This window comes from Bufo bufo, chromosome 2 (genome assembly GCF_905171765.1).
Source record: "Bufo bufo chromosome 2, aBufBuf1.1, whole genome shotgun sequence".
Lineage (NCBI taxonomy): Eukaryota > Metazoa > Chordata > Amphibia > Anura > Bufonidae > Bufo > Bufo bufo.
In genome coordinates, this window is record NC_053390.1 from 728,845,130 (window position 1) to 728,862,292 (window position 17,163).

The following is a 17,163-nucleotide window of genomic DNA, read 5'->3' on the forward strand; positions in this document are numbered from 1 at the left end:
GGCAAAAGGAAGGAAGAACGATCTCATTAATATGAAATGAGGAAACCACCTTCGGGAGGAAGGAAGGAACGGGACGCAGGACCACCTTGTCCTGATGAAACACTAGGAAGGGAATAAAAGCGCCACAAGTTCAGAGACCCGACGGATGGAGGTGACGGCCACGAGGAAGGCCACCTTAAATGAGACAAAGGACAGAGAAATCTCTGCCAATGGCTCAAAGGGCGATGTCTGGAGGGCGTCCAGCACGAGATTCAGGACCCACGGCTCCACTGGAAAGCAGAAAGGAGGGAGTCGGCGAGCAACCCCCTGGAGAAAAGTCCTAACCTGGGACCGCGAAGCCAAAGGTGGCTGGAAAAGAACAGAGAGAGCCGAGATCTGACCTCTAAGAGAAGCCAGGCGCAGGCCCTTATCGAACCCGGCCTGAAGGAAAGACAGGATCTTAGGGACAGAAAACCTGAGAGGGCAAAAACAGCCAGATTCGCACCAAGCAAAGTAAGCTCTCCAGGTCCGGTAGTAAATAAGGGCCGATTGGGGCTTGCGAGCGAGAGACCGCGGGATTTCAGGATTGCGGTCTCAACAGCCACGCCGTCAAATGAAGCCGAGGTAAATTCGGGTGGAACAGAGGGCCCTGAGAAAGGAGATCGTGACGCAGGGGGAGCCGCCACGGAACGTCGGCGAGCAGAAACACCAGGTCCGCGTACCACGCCCTGTGGGGACAATCCGGAGCCACCAAGATCGCCGGGACCTGGGCCGCCTTGAAACGCTTGAGGACTCGGGGTAGAAGAGGAATGGGGGGAAAGAGATACAGAAGGTCAAACTGAGCCCAAGGAAGAACTAGGGCGTCGACCGCGAGAGCCTGAGGGTCCCTGGACCGCGCGGCATAGTGTGGGAGCTTGTGATTGAGGCAAAAGGTGAAGAGATCCACGTCCGGAGTTCCCCAACGGTGACAAAGTTGGAGGAACACCTCTGGAAGAAGAAACCATTCGCCCGGGTCGACCAGCTGACGGCTGAGAAAATCTGCCGCCCAATTGTCGACCCCGAGAATGTGAACGGCGGAGAGGACCGGGACGTGTTCCTCCGCCCAACACAGGATTCGGGAGGCTTCTTTTAGAGCTATCACGCTCCTGGTGCCCCCTTGGTGGTTCAGATAGGCCACCGCGGTGGAATTGTCAGTCTGGATCCGTATCAGTAGACCGCGGAGACGGGGGGTCCAGTGGGACAGTGCTAAGAAGATCGCCCTGAGTTCCAGGAAATTGATCTGCAGGGAGAACTCCTGAGCAGACCACAGGCCCTGGACAGTGAGGGACTCGAAGACCGCCCCCCAACCCGTGAGGCTGGCATCTGTGGTGATCACCCGCCAACAGGGAGGAAGGAAGAAACGGCCCAGAGATATCGTCCGAGAGTTCAGCCACCAGGAGAGATTCTGGCAAAGCTCGGGGGGGAAGGCGGATGAGACAATCGAGGCCCGCCGGAGACCTGTTCCACTTGGACAGGATGAATAATTGCAGATCCCGGGAATGGAATTGTGCATAGGGAATGGCCTCGAAGGACGCCACCATCCTGCCAAGGACGGGCATACACGTCCTGATGGGCAGAGGGGACAGCTCGCGGAGACGAGTCACCCCTGCTTGAAGAGAGGCAATTTTGTCCGGGGGAAGGAACACCCGCCCGAGGCGAGTGTCGAAGATCATGCCCAGGAAGGACATCCTCCGGCATGGGACAAGAGAGGACTTTGAGTGGTTGATGAGCCACCCGAATCGAGACAGGGTCGAGAGGGTGATATGGAGGCTGGACAGGTTGTCCTCCAGGGACGGGGCCCGGACAAGAAGGTCGTCCAGGTAAGGCACCACAGCGACCCCCCTGGCACGGAGAAGCGCCACGAGAGGCGCAAGTACCATCGTGAAAACCCTTGGGGCGGAGGCCAGACCAAAGGGCAGGGTGACAAATTGAAAATGAAGAGAACCCACCGCGAAGCGAAGGAACCTTTGATGGGAGTGAGCGATGGGGACATGGAGATAGGCGTCCTGGATGTCTATGGACGACAGGAACTCGCCTTCTTCCAAGGAGGCGATCACCGACCTGAGGGACTCCATGCGGAAATGACGGACCTGGATGAAGTGATTGAGCGCCTTCAGATCCAGGATTGGGCAGAGCGAACCGTGAACAGGTTGGAGTAGAAACCCTGAAAACGCTCCGAGTCCGGGACTGGAACGATGACCCCGACGGAGAGAAGGGAATGAATGGCCCGAAAAAACCCTTCTGCTCCGACGGGGGGACTTGGGGGGGCGACGTCAGGAAGAACCTTCCCGACGGAAGACTGGAAAATTCTATCTTGTATCCGGAGGAGGCAACCTCCAGAACCCAAGCGTCTTCTACGCTTGCCAGCCAGATGTGCTGAAAGGCAAGCAAGCACCCCCCCCACCCTGGCCGGAGCCGAGTCATGCAGACGGTGGCTTAGTGGACTGGGGCCGAGCAGGTTTGGGCTTGGCATGCCAGGAGGGCTTGGCCTTGAAGGAAGGTCGTGCAGACTTCCTGTCCGGCCGGGCTCGAAAGGAGCGAAAAACTCTGCGTCCGCGAAGACGAACCAGGAAGCCGGTGACTGCGAGGCCGGTTTTGGGGAAGAAGGGAACTTTTACCCCCTGTGGCCTCAGAAATGAGCTCCTCCAGGCATTTCCCAAAAAGCTTCCCACCCAGAAAGGGATAAGGGGGCCTTCTTGGAAGCGGCGTCCGCTGCCCAAGAACGGAGCCAGATGGTGCGGCGTATGGCTTCTGAGTTAGCGGCCGCTCGACCAGAGCGGCGAGCCGATTCCATAGAGGCATCGCAAAGGAACTTGGATGCCTGGCAGATATGAGAGGCAAGCACGGCAGGTTCCCCCTGAGTTGAATCCGGAGGCAAGGCACGGATGAGCTGTTTGGCCCAGACCACACAGGCCTTGGCCACTCAGGAAGCGGCAAAAGCAGGACGGATGGCGGCACCCGCTGCTATAAAAGTGGACTTTGCCAAAGAGTCGATCCATTTGTCAGAAGCATCCGACAAAGAGGCCGCGTCAGCCAAGGGAAGGGTAGTGGCCTTCACCAAGCGTGCCACTTGGGGATCTACCTGAGGAGGAACCGTCCAGAGATTGAGGGAATCCTCGGAAAAGGGATAAGGGATATCCAAAGCCTTGGTATGGTGGAGGCGCCTATCAGGATGACGCCACTCCTTGGCCAGGAGTCCCTGTCGAGATCCACATGGTTAGGAAAAACCAAAGCGGGACGCCTGGAACGGCAGAAGGACACAGACTCCTGGGAGGAGGAAGAAGGATCATCCTGCACATGGAGTGCGTCCCTAACAGCCTTGATGAGATCCTGTACGGCTGCAGACATCGCCGTGCCCCGCTCCGATTCGGAATCTGAGTCAGAGGAGTCCCCAGGAGCAGCGGAAACGGCAGAAGAGGAAACTTCGCCCGCCTCAGACCTATCCAGGGAGTGATCCGAGGAAGCTGAGGATGAATGAGACCCGGCTGGGAGCCTACGAGGTCGCTTATGGGACCGCGTGCCGGAGCGAGAACGGACGTCCCCAGCAGGGGTGGAGGGGTCCCTGCCAGAGTCGGCCGCAATCTGGGCAGGCAAGCGATCCAGCGACTGCGCCAGGGTTTGGGAGAAGCTGGCAAGGTTCCTTATGGCTTGGGACAGGGTAGCAGCCCATTCCGGAGGAACCGACCCAGAGGGAGCAGCAGGGGCGGCCTGGGGTCAAGTTTCATGAAGTACAATATGTGACGAAAAAACAATCTCAAAATGGCCTGGATAAAGTCAAAGCGTTTTAAAGTTATCAGCACTTAAAGTGACACTGGTCAGATTTGCAAAAAATGGCCTTGTCCTTAAGGTGAATTAAGGCTGTGTCCTAAAGGGATTAAGCAAAACTGTCACAATAGAACATTTGGATTAATAATTAAAGGGAACCTGTCACCGGGATTTTGTGTATAGAGCTGAGGACATGGGCTGCTAGATCGCCGCTAGCACATCCGCAATATCCAGTCCCCATAGCTCTGTGTGCTTTCATTGTGTAAAAAAACCTATTTGATACTTATGCAAATTAACCTGAGAGGAGTCCTGTCCCTGAGATGAGTCCTGTATGTGAGATGAGTCAGGGACAGGACTCATCTCAGGTTAATTTGCATAAGTATCAAATTGGGTTTTTTACACAATAAAAGCACACAAGAGCTATGGGGACTGGATATTGCGGATGTGCTAGCGGCGATCTAGCAGCCCATATCCTCAGCTCTATTCACAAACTCCAGGTGACAAGTTCCCTTTAAGCAAAACTGCTACAATACAATAGAGACGCTTTTGGAATACATAATTATATAAATTCACAATTTTTTGGAATATACCATCACATCCTCTCTATTGTACTATGGATAATAAGCAATTGCCATATTATTTTTCACTGTATGATGGACATAAAATGATCATTCAAAAATAATTGGCAATTCCAATTACCCGGATACCATAGCGGTTGGTTCCTACAGAGCATAGCGACGTTACCCTTAATTTGTATATTTTAATATATTGTCGATTCAGAGACTTCTGATATATTGTTCAGTATATCCTAGCTAACTTGCTGATCCCGTACACTGCCCAAATAGTTTATTGATACCGTCGCACTGTACCATCCGAGGTTGCCCAATACTATGGTATACAAGCCAATTGAAGGGCAGTGATACAGGTGTGTACACCTGACGACATCTCTGACAATTTCTTCAGATGTCCCTCCTCTTTTCTCCCGCCCACCTTTCTCCCTCTTCCCTTCCCTGGTCTGTTGTCTGTCTTTGTCTTGTTTTTGTTTGTTTTTTGTCTTTGTTTGTTGAATTTTCGTGTTTCTTTCCCTGAGCCACGATGTTAGAAGCACCATATTTGCCTTACTATTAATACGTAAATTAGGCGCCCGACGAGAGTGCTTGTCACATTTATTTCCAGTCTATTTGGCTCATATATCGTGCATTTTAGGTCTCCTTTTTCGCCAATATAAGTGATTGCACAGTGTAGGACTCGAGATGACACTCTTCCCTCAGTTAAAGAGTTACTATATCTTCAAGTCAGGGTCTACCTTATTTGAACACCCACAATTTTGCAGGGGATCTCAGTCCCACAATACCTGTCAATTTGGGAGGAATTTCCAGATTACTTTGTTTCAAACTGTGCCTTGAATTGGGGATTAGGTTGTACTGTATTACTGTTAAATAATAGAAGCCTTTACCCTAAGCTGGAAAGAGGTGGCATTTATTGTTTATAATGCTCTGTGTCACTTGCTTTGTCCTTACATACAATAAAAAGAGATTTAACAATAATTCAAGGGCAGTGTATCAGATCACCATCAATCTATTGTTATAAGCTTAACGATCATTGAATATATTTTTTATTACATTTTAGCTAGTATAGATTATTGTATTCAGCATCAAATAAATTGTATTTTTATTGTTCTTAGTGATTCCTAATGTATGAGTGCCCATTCACATATACACTAATTTAAGAATCTATTTCTTTATGATGCAAAAATAGCGTCAATGGGATCTGTTGCACAATGGATACATCCTAATTGTAATAGATTCATTAACATCAGAAACCATTACGCTAGTGTGAACAGAGCCCAACATTATTATACAAGATTTTCTTCCCACTAAGGCTACTTTCACACTGCCGTTTCTGGGTCCGCCTGTGAGATCCGTTTCAAGGCTTTCAATGTAAGTCAGGACGGATCCGTTTGACTTACACTTAGACTTTTTTTTTTAATTAGTTATGCAGACGGATCCGTACTGAACGGATACCAGCTTTTGCATTTATAGGTGTGGATCCGTCTGTGCAGATACCAGACGGATCGGCACCTAACGCAGGTGTGAAAGTAGCCTAATCAATATATTAGAATAAAAACGTCTTCAGCTATAAAGCAGAAATACAAGGACACTAGAATGCAATTGTCTACCTGTCTGGTGATCGTCTTGACCCACGTCTTCTGTCAAATTCTGTACATGGGATATGAAATGTAATATTTAGCCGGCATATGTAATATGCTGCAATGAATAGGTGTTTAACCACAAGACTATGCACATTATAGATGGGCAGATTTTCATTAATAAACTGCAGGTCACTATTCCAACATCTCGTCATGCCAATATCCTGCACTTACCAGCCGGTTGAGTGTGTGGTATATCTTGTGAATATTTGCCAGTGTTGATAGATGAGAGTTCAGTTGAAAATCTGTTTGATAAAAAAAAAACATTAGAGAAGTAGTTATACAGTGGTCCCTCAAGTTACAATATTAACTGGTTCCAGGACGACCATTGTATGTTGAAACCATTGGAATTACAAAGCCCCAAAAGGTCATCCAAGATAAAAGAAAATGAAGATTTAAGAAAAATAAGCAGATAACTAAGACAAATAAAACAAGTCCTTACATATAACAGTCAGGAAAAGCTGCTATTAACTAATACAACTATTTCACCAGAGAAGAGGCCTTGATTGGTTGGATCTGAGGCATTGTACTTGCGTACAACATTGTGTATGTTCAGTCTGGTTTCAACTTGCAATGGTCTTTTCTGACCCATCATATGTTAAAAATATTGTATCTTGAGGAATCACTGTACAAGAAGCCAATGCCATTTTTCATCTATAGTAACTATACACTGTCAAAATGTAATATAAAACAATAACGGTACACACTGTGAGGTACAATCCAGATACACCTTGCTTGCCTACTCTTATTGTCTGAAAATCACCCAAAGTAAGGGCTCATGCACACGAGCGCATATGCCCCGTGCTATTTGCAGTCTGCAATGCATGGGTACCGGCCAAGTGCAGGACATTTGCGGATGTGGACACACTATCCGCTAAATACACTCCACACGAAAAAAAAAAAAAAAAAAAAAACTTTCTATTTTATGTGGTGCACAGGCACGGACCGAAATCCAATATATGCTCTTCGTAGTGCTCCCGATCAGTGCCTCTGCTCTGCACGGCTCCATATCTTGCAGATCCATTCAAGTCTGCAATACGGGCACAGGGCACACAAGGTCATGTGAATGAGCCCTAAGGAAGATGTCCTGCACTCACCACAGTGGGTAAGTCTCCTGCAAATGTGGCTGCATGTGTAATGATATTGTTTCCATTCACATCACTTGTACGGCCCATTCACACGACCCTAGGCCGTCCGTGGCCGTATTGCGGGCCGCAAACAGCGTTTGACTTGACTTGAACGGGTCCACAATCTGCAATATACTGCATGGCCGGGAACCACACGGTAGCACTACAAAACCCTTCTGTGGGCTTTTGGGTCCGTGCCTCTGCACCACAAAAGATAGAACATGTGCCATCTCGTGCAGTATATTGCGGAACCATTCAAGTCAACGGGTCCACTCCACAATACGGGAATCATGCGGCCAGTGCCCGTGTATTAGCAGCATGGGCACACACAGTCGTGTGAATGAGCCTGTAGCTACATATATATACAGTATATTGTGATCTGACCCTACTGGCAATTGCTGGCACTACTGTTTACTGGGGGAGACACGCTCTCAGCGAGCACAACTCTTTACAGACACTACTGCTTATAGGGAGGCTCTCCGCTGGCTTTATTCCCTGTGGGAAGCATTATCAATTAGGCTACTTTCACATCTGCGCTTTCCCTTTCTGGTATTGAGATCTGTCATAGGATCTCAATAGCGAGGGGAAAACGCTTCAGTTTTGTCCCCATTCATTGTCAATAGGGTGTGGCAATGTGAATAGTGATGCGCGCAGCAAAGTCCCGGGGAAGCTTAAAAAAAGGGATGTTGTTTGCACCTCGAGTGTGTCACTAAGGGGCACGGCCTTGGTGGAGTAAAGGCCCTAGATAAAAGGTGGCTACCAAGATAGTTAGCTTAGCTGGCTCCAGCTAGTCCGGGGAGGGCTTTTACTGGGAACAGGCAATGTGTTGGGTGGGTGCCTGTTCCTCATGCTCCAGTCCGGGATTTTGGAATATGCCCATGTCCAGGGATGCCATTTAATCCTGTTGCTGGACTTTGAAGTGGCTCCTAGTCTAGGGGAAGGAGACAGAGTCTTTGTTAAACAGAGTCCTGCTGGAGGCTCTGTATGAGTGCTTTCAGCCGGGCTGGCTGAGGGGCCACGGGGCCGGAGTCGGGAGGACTACTGGGCCACACTCCCCCATAAAGGTACTGGACTTGAGACCGTGTGTGAATGGTGCTCTGTACAGCCAGAAGGCTGATGGACATTGGGCTGGGAAAGCCGCATGTTATAACAGTGTGTGAACGATGCTTTAGGTGAGTCAGGGATATACTATGTTTAGTTAGAGCCCAGCCGGGCAGGTGTTTATTTTGTATGATTTATGTTTGTTTTGCTGAGGTGCCAAATAAAGGCGATGTTTGGACCTTAAACTTGGTGTCTGGCAAAGATACTTGTGTGAATGACCCCCGGAGAAGAGCTAACCCCCCACAGGGGACAAACTGAACTGAACGAAAGAGTCCACTAGAATGCATTCCGTTCCGTGTGATTACATCCCCAAAAAGGCAAGGGCCTGCCCGCAAATCTTTGTAAAATCATAGCACATGGGTACAGCATGTGCCCATACACTGCTGTCCAGGAGCTGTGACTGGTATTGCAGCTTTTCTGTTCTTTGTTCCTGTTATCGATGAGAATCCAACCCACCAGACCCTACAAACCCATATCCTTGAACATTTGTAGATACCTAGTGTCTGATATATACATTTGCTTCTGCTATAACCAAGGATGAAGAGATTTATAACCAAAGTTGGACAAGTCACTGCAGTTATCAAGTACAGTCACATAATCTGTCACACGTGGACTTTCCACAGCGGAACCGCGTGTGAAAGATCTGCAGAGAATACTGTATAGCAGGAGAAAAATTAATGGCATTTAAAAAAAATACATAACTTGACGTGTGGTACAGTTTTAGTGCTGCAAAACTCCAGCATGTATACTGTAGATTTTTTACAACGGACCTGCAGTGTGAGGCTGTACCCTTAGGGTAGACCTGCTTAGGCAAACTCATTTAACCCCTTAAGGACCCAGCCCTATTTCACCTTAAGGACATTTTTTGCAAATCTGACCAGTGTCACTTTAAGTGCTGATAACTTTAAAACGCTTTGACGTATCCAGGCCATTCTGAGATTGTTTTTTCGTCACATATTGTACTTCATGAAACTGGTAAAATGAAGTAAAAAAAAAAACATTTTTATTTATTTAAAAAATACCAAATTTACCAAAAATGTGTAAAAAAATTGCTAATTTCCAAGTTTCAATTTCTCTACTTCTATAATACATAGTAATACCTCCAAAAATAGTTATTACTTTACATTCCCCATATGTCTACTTCATGTTTGGATCAATTTGGGAATGATATTTTATTTTTGGGGATGTTACAAGGCTTAGATATTTAGAAGAAAATCTTGAAATTTTTCAGAAATTTTCAAAAACTCACTTTTTAGGGACCAGTTCAGGTCTGAAGTCACTTTGTGAGGCTTACATAATAGAACCACCCCATTCTAGAAACTACACCCCTCAAGGTATTCAAAACTGATTTTACAAACATCGTTAACCCTTTAGGTGTTGCACAAGAGTTATCGGCAAATAGAGATGAAATTTGAGATTTTTTTGGCAAATCTTCCATTTTAATCCATATTTTTTTTCAGTAACAAAGCAAGGGTTAACAGCTAAACAAAATGCTATATTTATTGCCCCGATTCTGTAGTTTGCAGAAACACCCCATATGTGGCCGTAAACTACTGTACGGGCACACAGTAGGGCGTAGAGGGAAAGATGCGCCGTATGGTTTTTGGAAGGCAGATTTTGCTGGACTGTTTTTTTTGACACCATGTCCCATTTGAAGCCCCCTGATGCACCCCTAGAGTAGAAACTCCATAAAAGTGACCCCATCTAAGAAACTACACCCCTCAAGGTATTCAAAACTGATTTTACAAACTTTGTTAACCCTTTAGGTGTTGCACAAGATTTAATGGAAAATAGAGATACAATTTCAAAATTTCACTTTTTTGGCAGATTTTCCATTTTAATATTTTTTTTCCAGTTACAAAGCAAGGGTTAACAGCCAAACAAAACTCATTATGGCCCTGATTCTGTAGTTTACAGAAACACCTCATATGTGGTCGTAAACTGCTGTACGGGCACACGGCAGGGCGCAGAAGGAAAGGAATGCCATACGGTTTTTGGAAGGCAGATTTTGCTGGACTGGATTTTTTTACACCATGTCCCATTTGAAGCCCCCCTGATGCACCCCTAGAGTAGGAACTCCAAAAAAGTGACCCCATTTTAGAAACTACGGGATAGGGTGAAAGTTTTGTTGGTACTAGTTTAGGGTACATATGATTTTTGGTTGCTCTATATTACACTTTTTGTGAGGCAAGGTAACAAGAAATAGATTTTTTTGCACAGTTTTATTTATTTTTGTTATTTACAACATTCATCTGACAGGTTAGATCATGTGGTATTTTTATAGAGCAGGTTGTCACGGACGTGGCGATACCTAATATGTACAAAATTTTTTCATTTATGTAAGTTTTACACAATAATTTCATTTTTGAAAAAAAAAAAAAATATCATGTTTTAGTGTCTCCATAGTCTGAGAGCCATAGTTTTTTCAGTTTTTGGGCGATTATCTTAGGTAGGGTCTCATTTTTTGTGGGATGAGATGACGGTTTGATTGGCACTATTTTTTGATCGCTTGCTATTACACTTTTTGTGACGTAAGATGACAAAAAAATTGCTTTTTTTTACACCGTTTTTATTTTTTTTTACGGTGTTCACCTGAGAGGTTAGGTCATGTGATATTTTTAAAGAGCCGGTCTATACGGATGCAGCGATACCTAATATGTATACTTTTTTTTTTATTTATGCAAGTTTTACACAATGATTTCATTTTTAACCACTTCCCGCCACGCTAACGCCGAAAGGCGTCATTGCTGCGGGGCTCCCAGGTCACACTAACGCCGATTGGCGTCATTTCGCGTGAGCCGAGATTTCCTGTGAACGCGCGCACACAGGCGCGCGCGTTCACAGGATCGGAAGGTAAGCGAGTGGATCTCCAGCCTGCCAGCGGCGATCGTTCGCTGGCAGGCTGGAGATGCGATTTTTTTAACCCCTAACAGGTATTGATAACAGCGTCTAATATACCTGCTACCTGGTCCTCTGGTGGTCCCTTTTGCTTGGATCGACCACCAGAGGACACAGGTAGCTCAGTAATAAGTAGCACCAAACACCACTACACTACACCCCCCCCCCTGTCACTTATTAACCCCTGATCACCCCATATAGACTCCCTGATTACCCCCCTGTAAGGCTCCATTCAGACGTCCGTATGATTTTTACGGATCCACTGATACATGGATCGGATCCGCAAAACACATACGGACGTCTGAATGGAGCCTTACAGGGGGGTGATCAATGACGGGGGTGATCACCCCATATAGACTCCCTGATCACCCCTCTGTCATTGATCACCCCCCTGTCATGCTCCATTCAGATGTCCGTATGTGTTTTGCGGATCCGATCCATGTATCCGTGGATCCGTAAAAAACATACGGACGTCTGAATGGAGCCTTACAGGGGGGGTGATCAATGACAGGGGGGTGATCACCCCATATAGACTCCCTGATCACCCCCCTGTCATTGCTCACCCCCCTGTAAGGCTCCATTCAGACATTTTTTTGGCCCAAGTTAGCGGAAATTTTTATTTTTATTTTTTTCTTACAAAGTCTCATATTCCACTAACTTGTGTCAAAAAATAAAATCTCACATGAACTCACCATACCCCTCACGGAATCCAAATGCGTAAAATTTTTTAGACATTTATATTCCAGACTTCTTCTCACGCTTTAGGGCCCCTAAAATGCCAGGGCAGTATAAATACCCCACATGTGACCCCATTTCGGAAAGTAGACACCCCAAGGTATTCGCTGAGGGGCATATTGAGTCCATGAAAGATTTACATTTTTGTCCCAAGTTAGCGGAAAGGGAGACTTTGTGAGAAAAAAAATATATATTTCCGCTAACTTGTGGCAAAAAAAAAAAAAATTCTATGAACTCGCCATGCCCCTCATTGAATACCTTGGGGTGTCTTCTTTCCAAAATGGGGTCACATGTGGGGTATTTATACTGCCCTGGCATTTTAGGAGCCCTAAAGCGCGAGAAGAAGTCTGGGATCCAAATGTCTAAAAATGCCCTCCTAAAAGGAATGTGGGCCCCTTTGCGCATCTAGGCTGCAAAAAAGTGTCACACATCTGGTATCGCCGTACTCAGGAGAAGTTGGGCAATGTGTGTTTGGGGTGTCATTTTACATATACCCATGCTGGGTGAGAGAAATATCTCGGTCAAATGCCAACTTTGTATAAAAAAAATGGGAAAAGTTGTCTTTTGCCGAGATATTTATCTCACCCCAAAACACATTGCCCAACTTCTCCTGAGTACGGCGATACCACATGTGTGACACTTTTTTGCAGCCTAGGTGGGCAAAGGGGCCCACATTCCAAAGAGCACCTTTCGGATTTCACCGGCCATTTTTTACAGATTTTGATTTCAAACTACTTCTCACGCATTCGGGCCCCTAAAATGCCAGGGCAGTATAACTACCCCACAAGTGACCCCATTTTGGAAAGAAGACACCCCCAGGTATTTCGTGATGGGCATAGTGAGTTCATGGAAGTTTTTATTTTTTGTCACAAGTTAGTGGGAAAAAAAAAAAAAATCCACATTTTCCGCTAACTTGTGACAAAAAATAAAAAGTTCTATGAACTCACTATGCCCATCAGCGAATAGCTTAGGGTGTCTACTTTCCGAAATGGGGTAATTTGTGGGGTTTTTCTAATGTCTGGGCATTGTAGAACCTCAGGAAACATGACAGGTGCTCAGAAAGTCAGAGCTGCTTCAAAAAGCGGAAATTCACATTTTTGTACCATAGTTTGTAAACGCTATAACTTTTACCCAAACCATTTTTTTTTTACCCAAACATTTTTTTTATCAAAGACATGTAGAACAATAAATTTAGCGAAAAATTTATATATGGATGTCGTTTTTTTTCACTGAAAGTGAAAAAATGTCATTTTTTTGCAAAAAAATAAAAATATCAGTAAATTTCGATTAATAACAAAAAAAGTAAAAATGTCAGCAGCAATGAAATACCACCAAATGAAAGCTCTATTAGTGAGAAGAAAAGGAGGTAAAATTCATTTGGGTGGTAAGTTGCATGACCGAGCAATAAACCGCTAAAGTTGTGGAGTGCCGATTTGTAAAAAAGGGGCCTGGTCACTAAGGGGGTATAAACCTGTGGTCCTTAAGTGGTTAAAACAAAAAAAATCATTTTAGTGTTTACATAGTCTAAGAGCCATAGTTTTTTCAGTTTTTGGGTGATTATCTTGGGTAGGGTATTATTTTTGCGGGATGAGATGACTGTTTGATTGGTACAATTTTGGCGTACATGCGACTTTTTTGATCACTTTTATTACCTTTTTTGGAAAGTAAGGTGGGCAAAATTTCAATTTCCTCATAGTTTTAATTTTTTTATTTTTATGGCGTTCACCGTGCGGGGAAAGTAACATGACCGTTTTATAGATCAGGTCGTTAAAGGGAACCTGTCACCGGGATTTTGTGTATAGAGCTGAGGACATGGGTTGCTAGATGGCCGCTAGCACATCCGCAATACCCAGTCCCCATAGCTCTGTGTGCTTTTATTGTGTCAAAAAAACGATTTGATACATATGCAAATTAACCTGAGATGAGTCCTGTATGTGAGATGAGTCAAAGACAGGACTCATCTCAGGTTAATTTGCATATGTATCAAATCAGTTTTTATACACAATAAAAGCACACAGAGCTATGGGGACTGGGTATAGCGGATGTGCTAGCGGCCATCTAGCAACCCATGTCCTCAGCTCTATACACAAAATCCCGGTGACAGGTTCCCTTTAAGGACGCGGTGATACCCAATATGTGTAGTGTATTTTATTTTTTTTATTTTTATTCAGTGATAAGTGTTTTTTATCTTTACTTTTTTCACTTTTTTTTTTACTTTTTTTTGACCCAGACCCACTTGGTTCTTGAAGATCCAGTGGGTCTGATGTCTGTATAATACAGTACACTATATAGTGTATTGTACTGTATTTTACTTACACTGTCTGAACAGATCTATGCCTTTAGCACAGATCTGTTCAGCACCATGGACAGCAGGATGCCTGAGAAGGCGTCCTGTTGCCATGGGAACCTTCCCCGTCTGCCACAACTGAGCAGACGGGAAGGGTAAGGAGGTGGCCTTTGTCACCCCATCCGTACAGACCGCGGTATGGAAAGGGTTAAACGGCTGACATCACAGCACAGATGTCAGCCGTTTATACCAGAGTGTCAGCAATGTGCTGACACTCTGGTATACCCACTGGACGCCAATGAATATTCAAGTTGCACCGCCTGCAACTTTCCCCCCCCTGCACCACCCGCCGGCATAAAATCTTTCAGGGGTGCAGGGGGGGGGCTTACCGGGCCGAGCGCAGTCATGTGAATCGGGACTAAGGCTGAGTTCACACGGGCGAGTATTCCGCGCGGGTGCAATGCGGGAGGTGAACGCATTGCACCCGCACTGAATCTGGACCCATTCATTTCTATGGGGCTGTGCACATGAGCTGTGATTTTCACGCATCACTAATGCGCTACGTGAAAATCGCAGCATGCTCTATATTGTGCGTTTTCCACACAACGCAGGCCCCATAGACGTGAATGGGGCTGCGTGAAAAACGCAAGCATCCGCAAGCAAGTGCGGATGCAGTGCGATTTTCACGCACGGTTGCTAGGAGACGACCGGGATGGAGACCCGATCATTATTAATTTTCCCTTATAACATGGTTATAAGGGAAAATAATAGCATTCTGAATACAGAATGCATAGTACATTAGCGCTGGAGGGGTTAAAAAAAAATTAAAAAAAATGTAACTCACCTTAATCCACTTGCTCGCGCAGCCCGGCATCTCTTCTGTTTTCATCTTAGCTGTGTGCAGGAAAAGGACCTGTGGTGACGTCACTCCGGTCATCACATGATCCATCACCATGGTAAAAGATCATGTGATGGACCATGTGATGACCGGAGTGACGTCACCACAGGTCCTTTTCCTGCACACAGCTAAGATGAAGACAGAAGAGATGCCGGCTGCGCGAGCAAGTGGATTAAGGCGGGTTAAATTATTATTATTTTTTAACCCCTCCAGCGCTATTTTACTATGCATTCTGTATTCAGAATGCTATTATTTTCCCTTATAACCATGTTATAAGGGAAAATAATACAATCTACAGAACACCGATCCCAAGCCAGAACTTCTGTGAAGAAGTTCGGGTACCAAACAGGGTGGATAAAAATCAATGATTTATTTTTTTAAATCTGATTTTTTTTTATATAAAATGCTTTTTGAGGAAAATATATTACCATCCAAAGGTTATTCCATCATGAAATAAAGATTAGTTTTTTAATTATGTAGAATAAGGCTGTACGTAGACTCCCATATTGTTGAATGGATTAGGCAGTGGCTGAAGGACAGACAACAGAGGGTTGTAGTCAATGGAGTATATTCAGACCAAGGTCTTGTTACCAGTGGGGTACCTCAGGGATCTGTTCTGGGACCCATATTGTTTAATATATATTGCAGAAGGCCTCGATTGTAAGGTGTGTCTTTTTTCTGATGACACAAAGATATGTAACAGGGTTGATGTTCCTGGAGGGATACACCAAATGGAAAAGGATTTAGGAAAACTAGAGGAATGGTCAAAAATCTGGCAACTAAAATTTAATGTTGATAAGTGCAAGATAATGCACCTGGGGCGAAAAAACCCAAGAGCAGAATATAAAATCAGTGAAACAGTCCTAACCTCAGTATCTGAGGAAAGGGATTTAGGGGTCATTATTTCAGAAGACTTAAAAGGTAGGCAGACAATGTCATAGATCAGCAGGAGATGCTAGCAGAATGCTTGGGTGTATAGGGAGAGGCATTACCAGTAGAAAGAGTGAGGTGCTCATGCAGCTCTACAGAGCACTAGTGAGACCTCATTTGGAGTATTGTGCTCAGTACTGGAGACCATATCTCCAGAAGGATATTGATACTTTGGAGAGAGTTCAGAGAAGAGCTACTAAACTGGTACATGGATTGCAGGATAAAACTTACCAGGAAAGATTAAAGGACCTTAACATGTATAGCTTGGAAGAAAGACAAGACAGAGGGGATATGATAGAAACTTTTAAAGACATAAAGGGAATCAACAAGGTAAAAGAGGAGAGAATATTTAAAAGAAGAAAAACTGCTACAAGAGGACATAGTTTTAAATTAGAGGGGCAAAGGTTTAAAAGTAATATCAGGAAGTATTACTTTACTGAGAGAGTAGTGGATGCATGGAATAGCCTTCCTGCAGAAGTGGTAGCTGCAAATACAGTGAAGGAGTTTAAGCATGCATGGGACAGGCATAAGGCCATCCTAAATATAAGATAGGGCCAGGGGCTATCCATAGTATTCAGTATATTGGGCAGACTAGATGGGCCGAATGGTTCTTATCTGCCGACACATTCTATGTTTCTATATGTGTAATTTTTTTGGTAAATAAATTCCATTAATCCATTTACAATGTCATGCTCTTCCAGAGGTTTTTGTAAGATTATTGGCCAGTTTCTCTGCCTACAAGATATTATCACAGATGCTTGGTTTACTTTTGCAGTTCTCAAAACTGAATTTGACTCAGCAGAGATCACATGCCTCTTCTTCACAGCAAAAATGTTATAACATGAACAGAGTTGAGAAAAATACCTTAATCCTAACTTCTACAAACCTATGAATGCAGAATCAACCTAATCAAACGAATATGAAAAGTTGTTTAAATCTTCATCTACTTGCATATTATAAGTTATACCAGCAAGAATTAGTCTTTATGTCTGTATGATGTATGTATGATTTAAATCAAGCCTTACTGACTAGTGATTTAAATCGTGATTTAAATCAAATCCACCCTGGTACCAAACATGCCGATTTTTCTCATGCGCGTGCAAAACGCATTACAATGTTTTGCACTCGCGCGCAAAAATTGTGCATGTTCCCGCAACGCCCGTGTGAACTCAGCCTAAAGGAAGCAGGATACAGA

The 17,163-nt window shown here is 44.9% G+C and overlaps 1 protein-coding gene across 2 annotated transcripts in view; it reads right to left on the reverse strand.

The window, feature by feature from the left end:
- DCUN1D4 (defective in cullin neddylation 1 domain containing 4) overlaps window positions 1-17,163 on the reverse strand; it is an 85,587-nt gene that overhangs the window by 44,441 nt on the left and 23,983 nt on the right. For both annotated transcript variants that reach the window (XM_040418880.1, XM_040418879.1), the window contains exons 2-3: window positions 6,167-6,237; window positions 5,963-6,002 (exon numbers count right to left, since the gene is read on the reverse strand). In XM_040418880.1, the coding sequence (XP_040274814.1) occupies window positions 5,963-6,002; window positions 6,167-6,237 (111 nt within the window). The remainder of the gene's footprint in view (window positions 1-5,962; window positions 6,003-6,166; window positions 6,238-17,163) is intronic.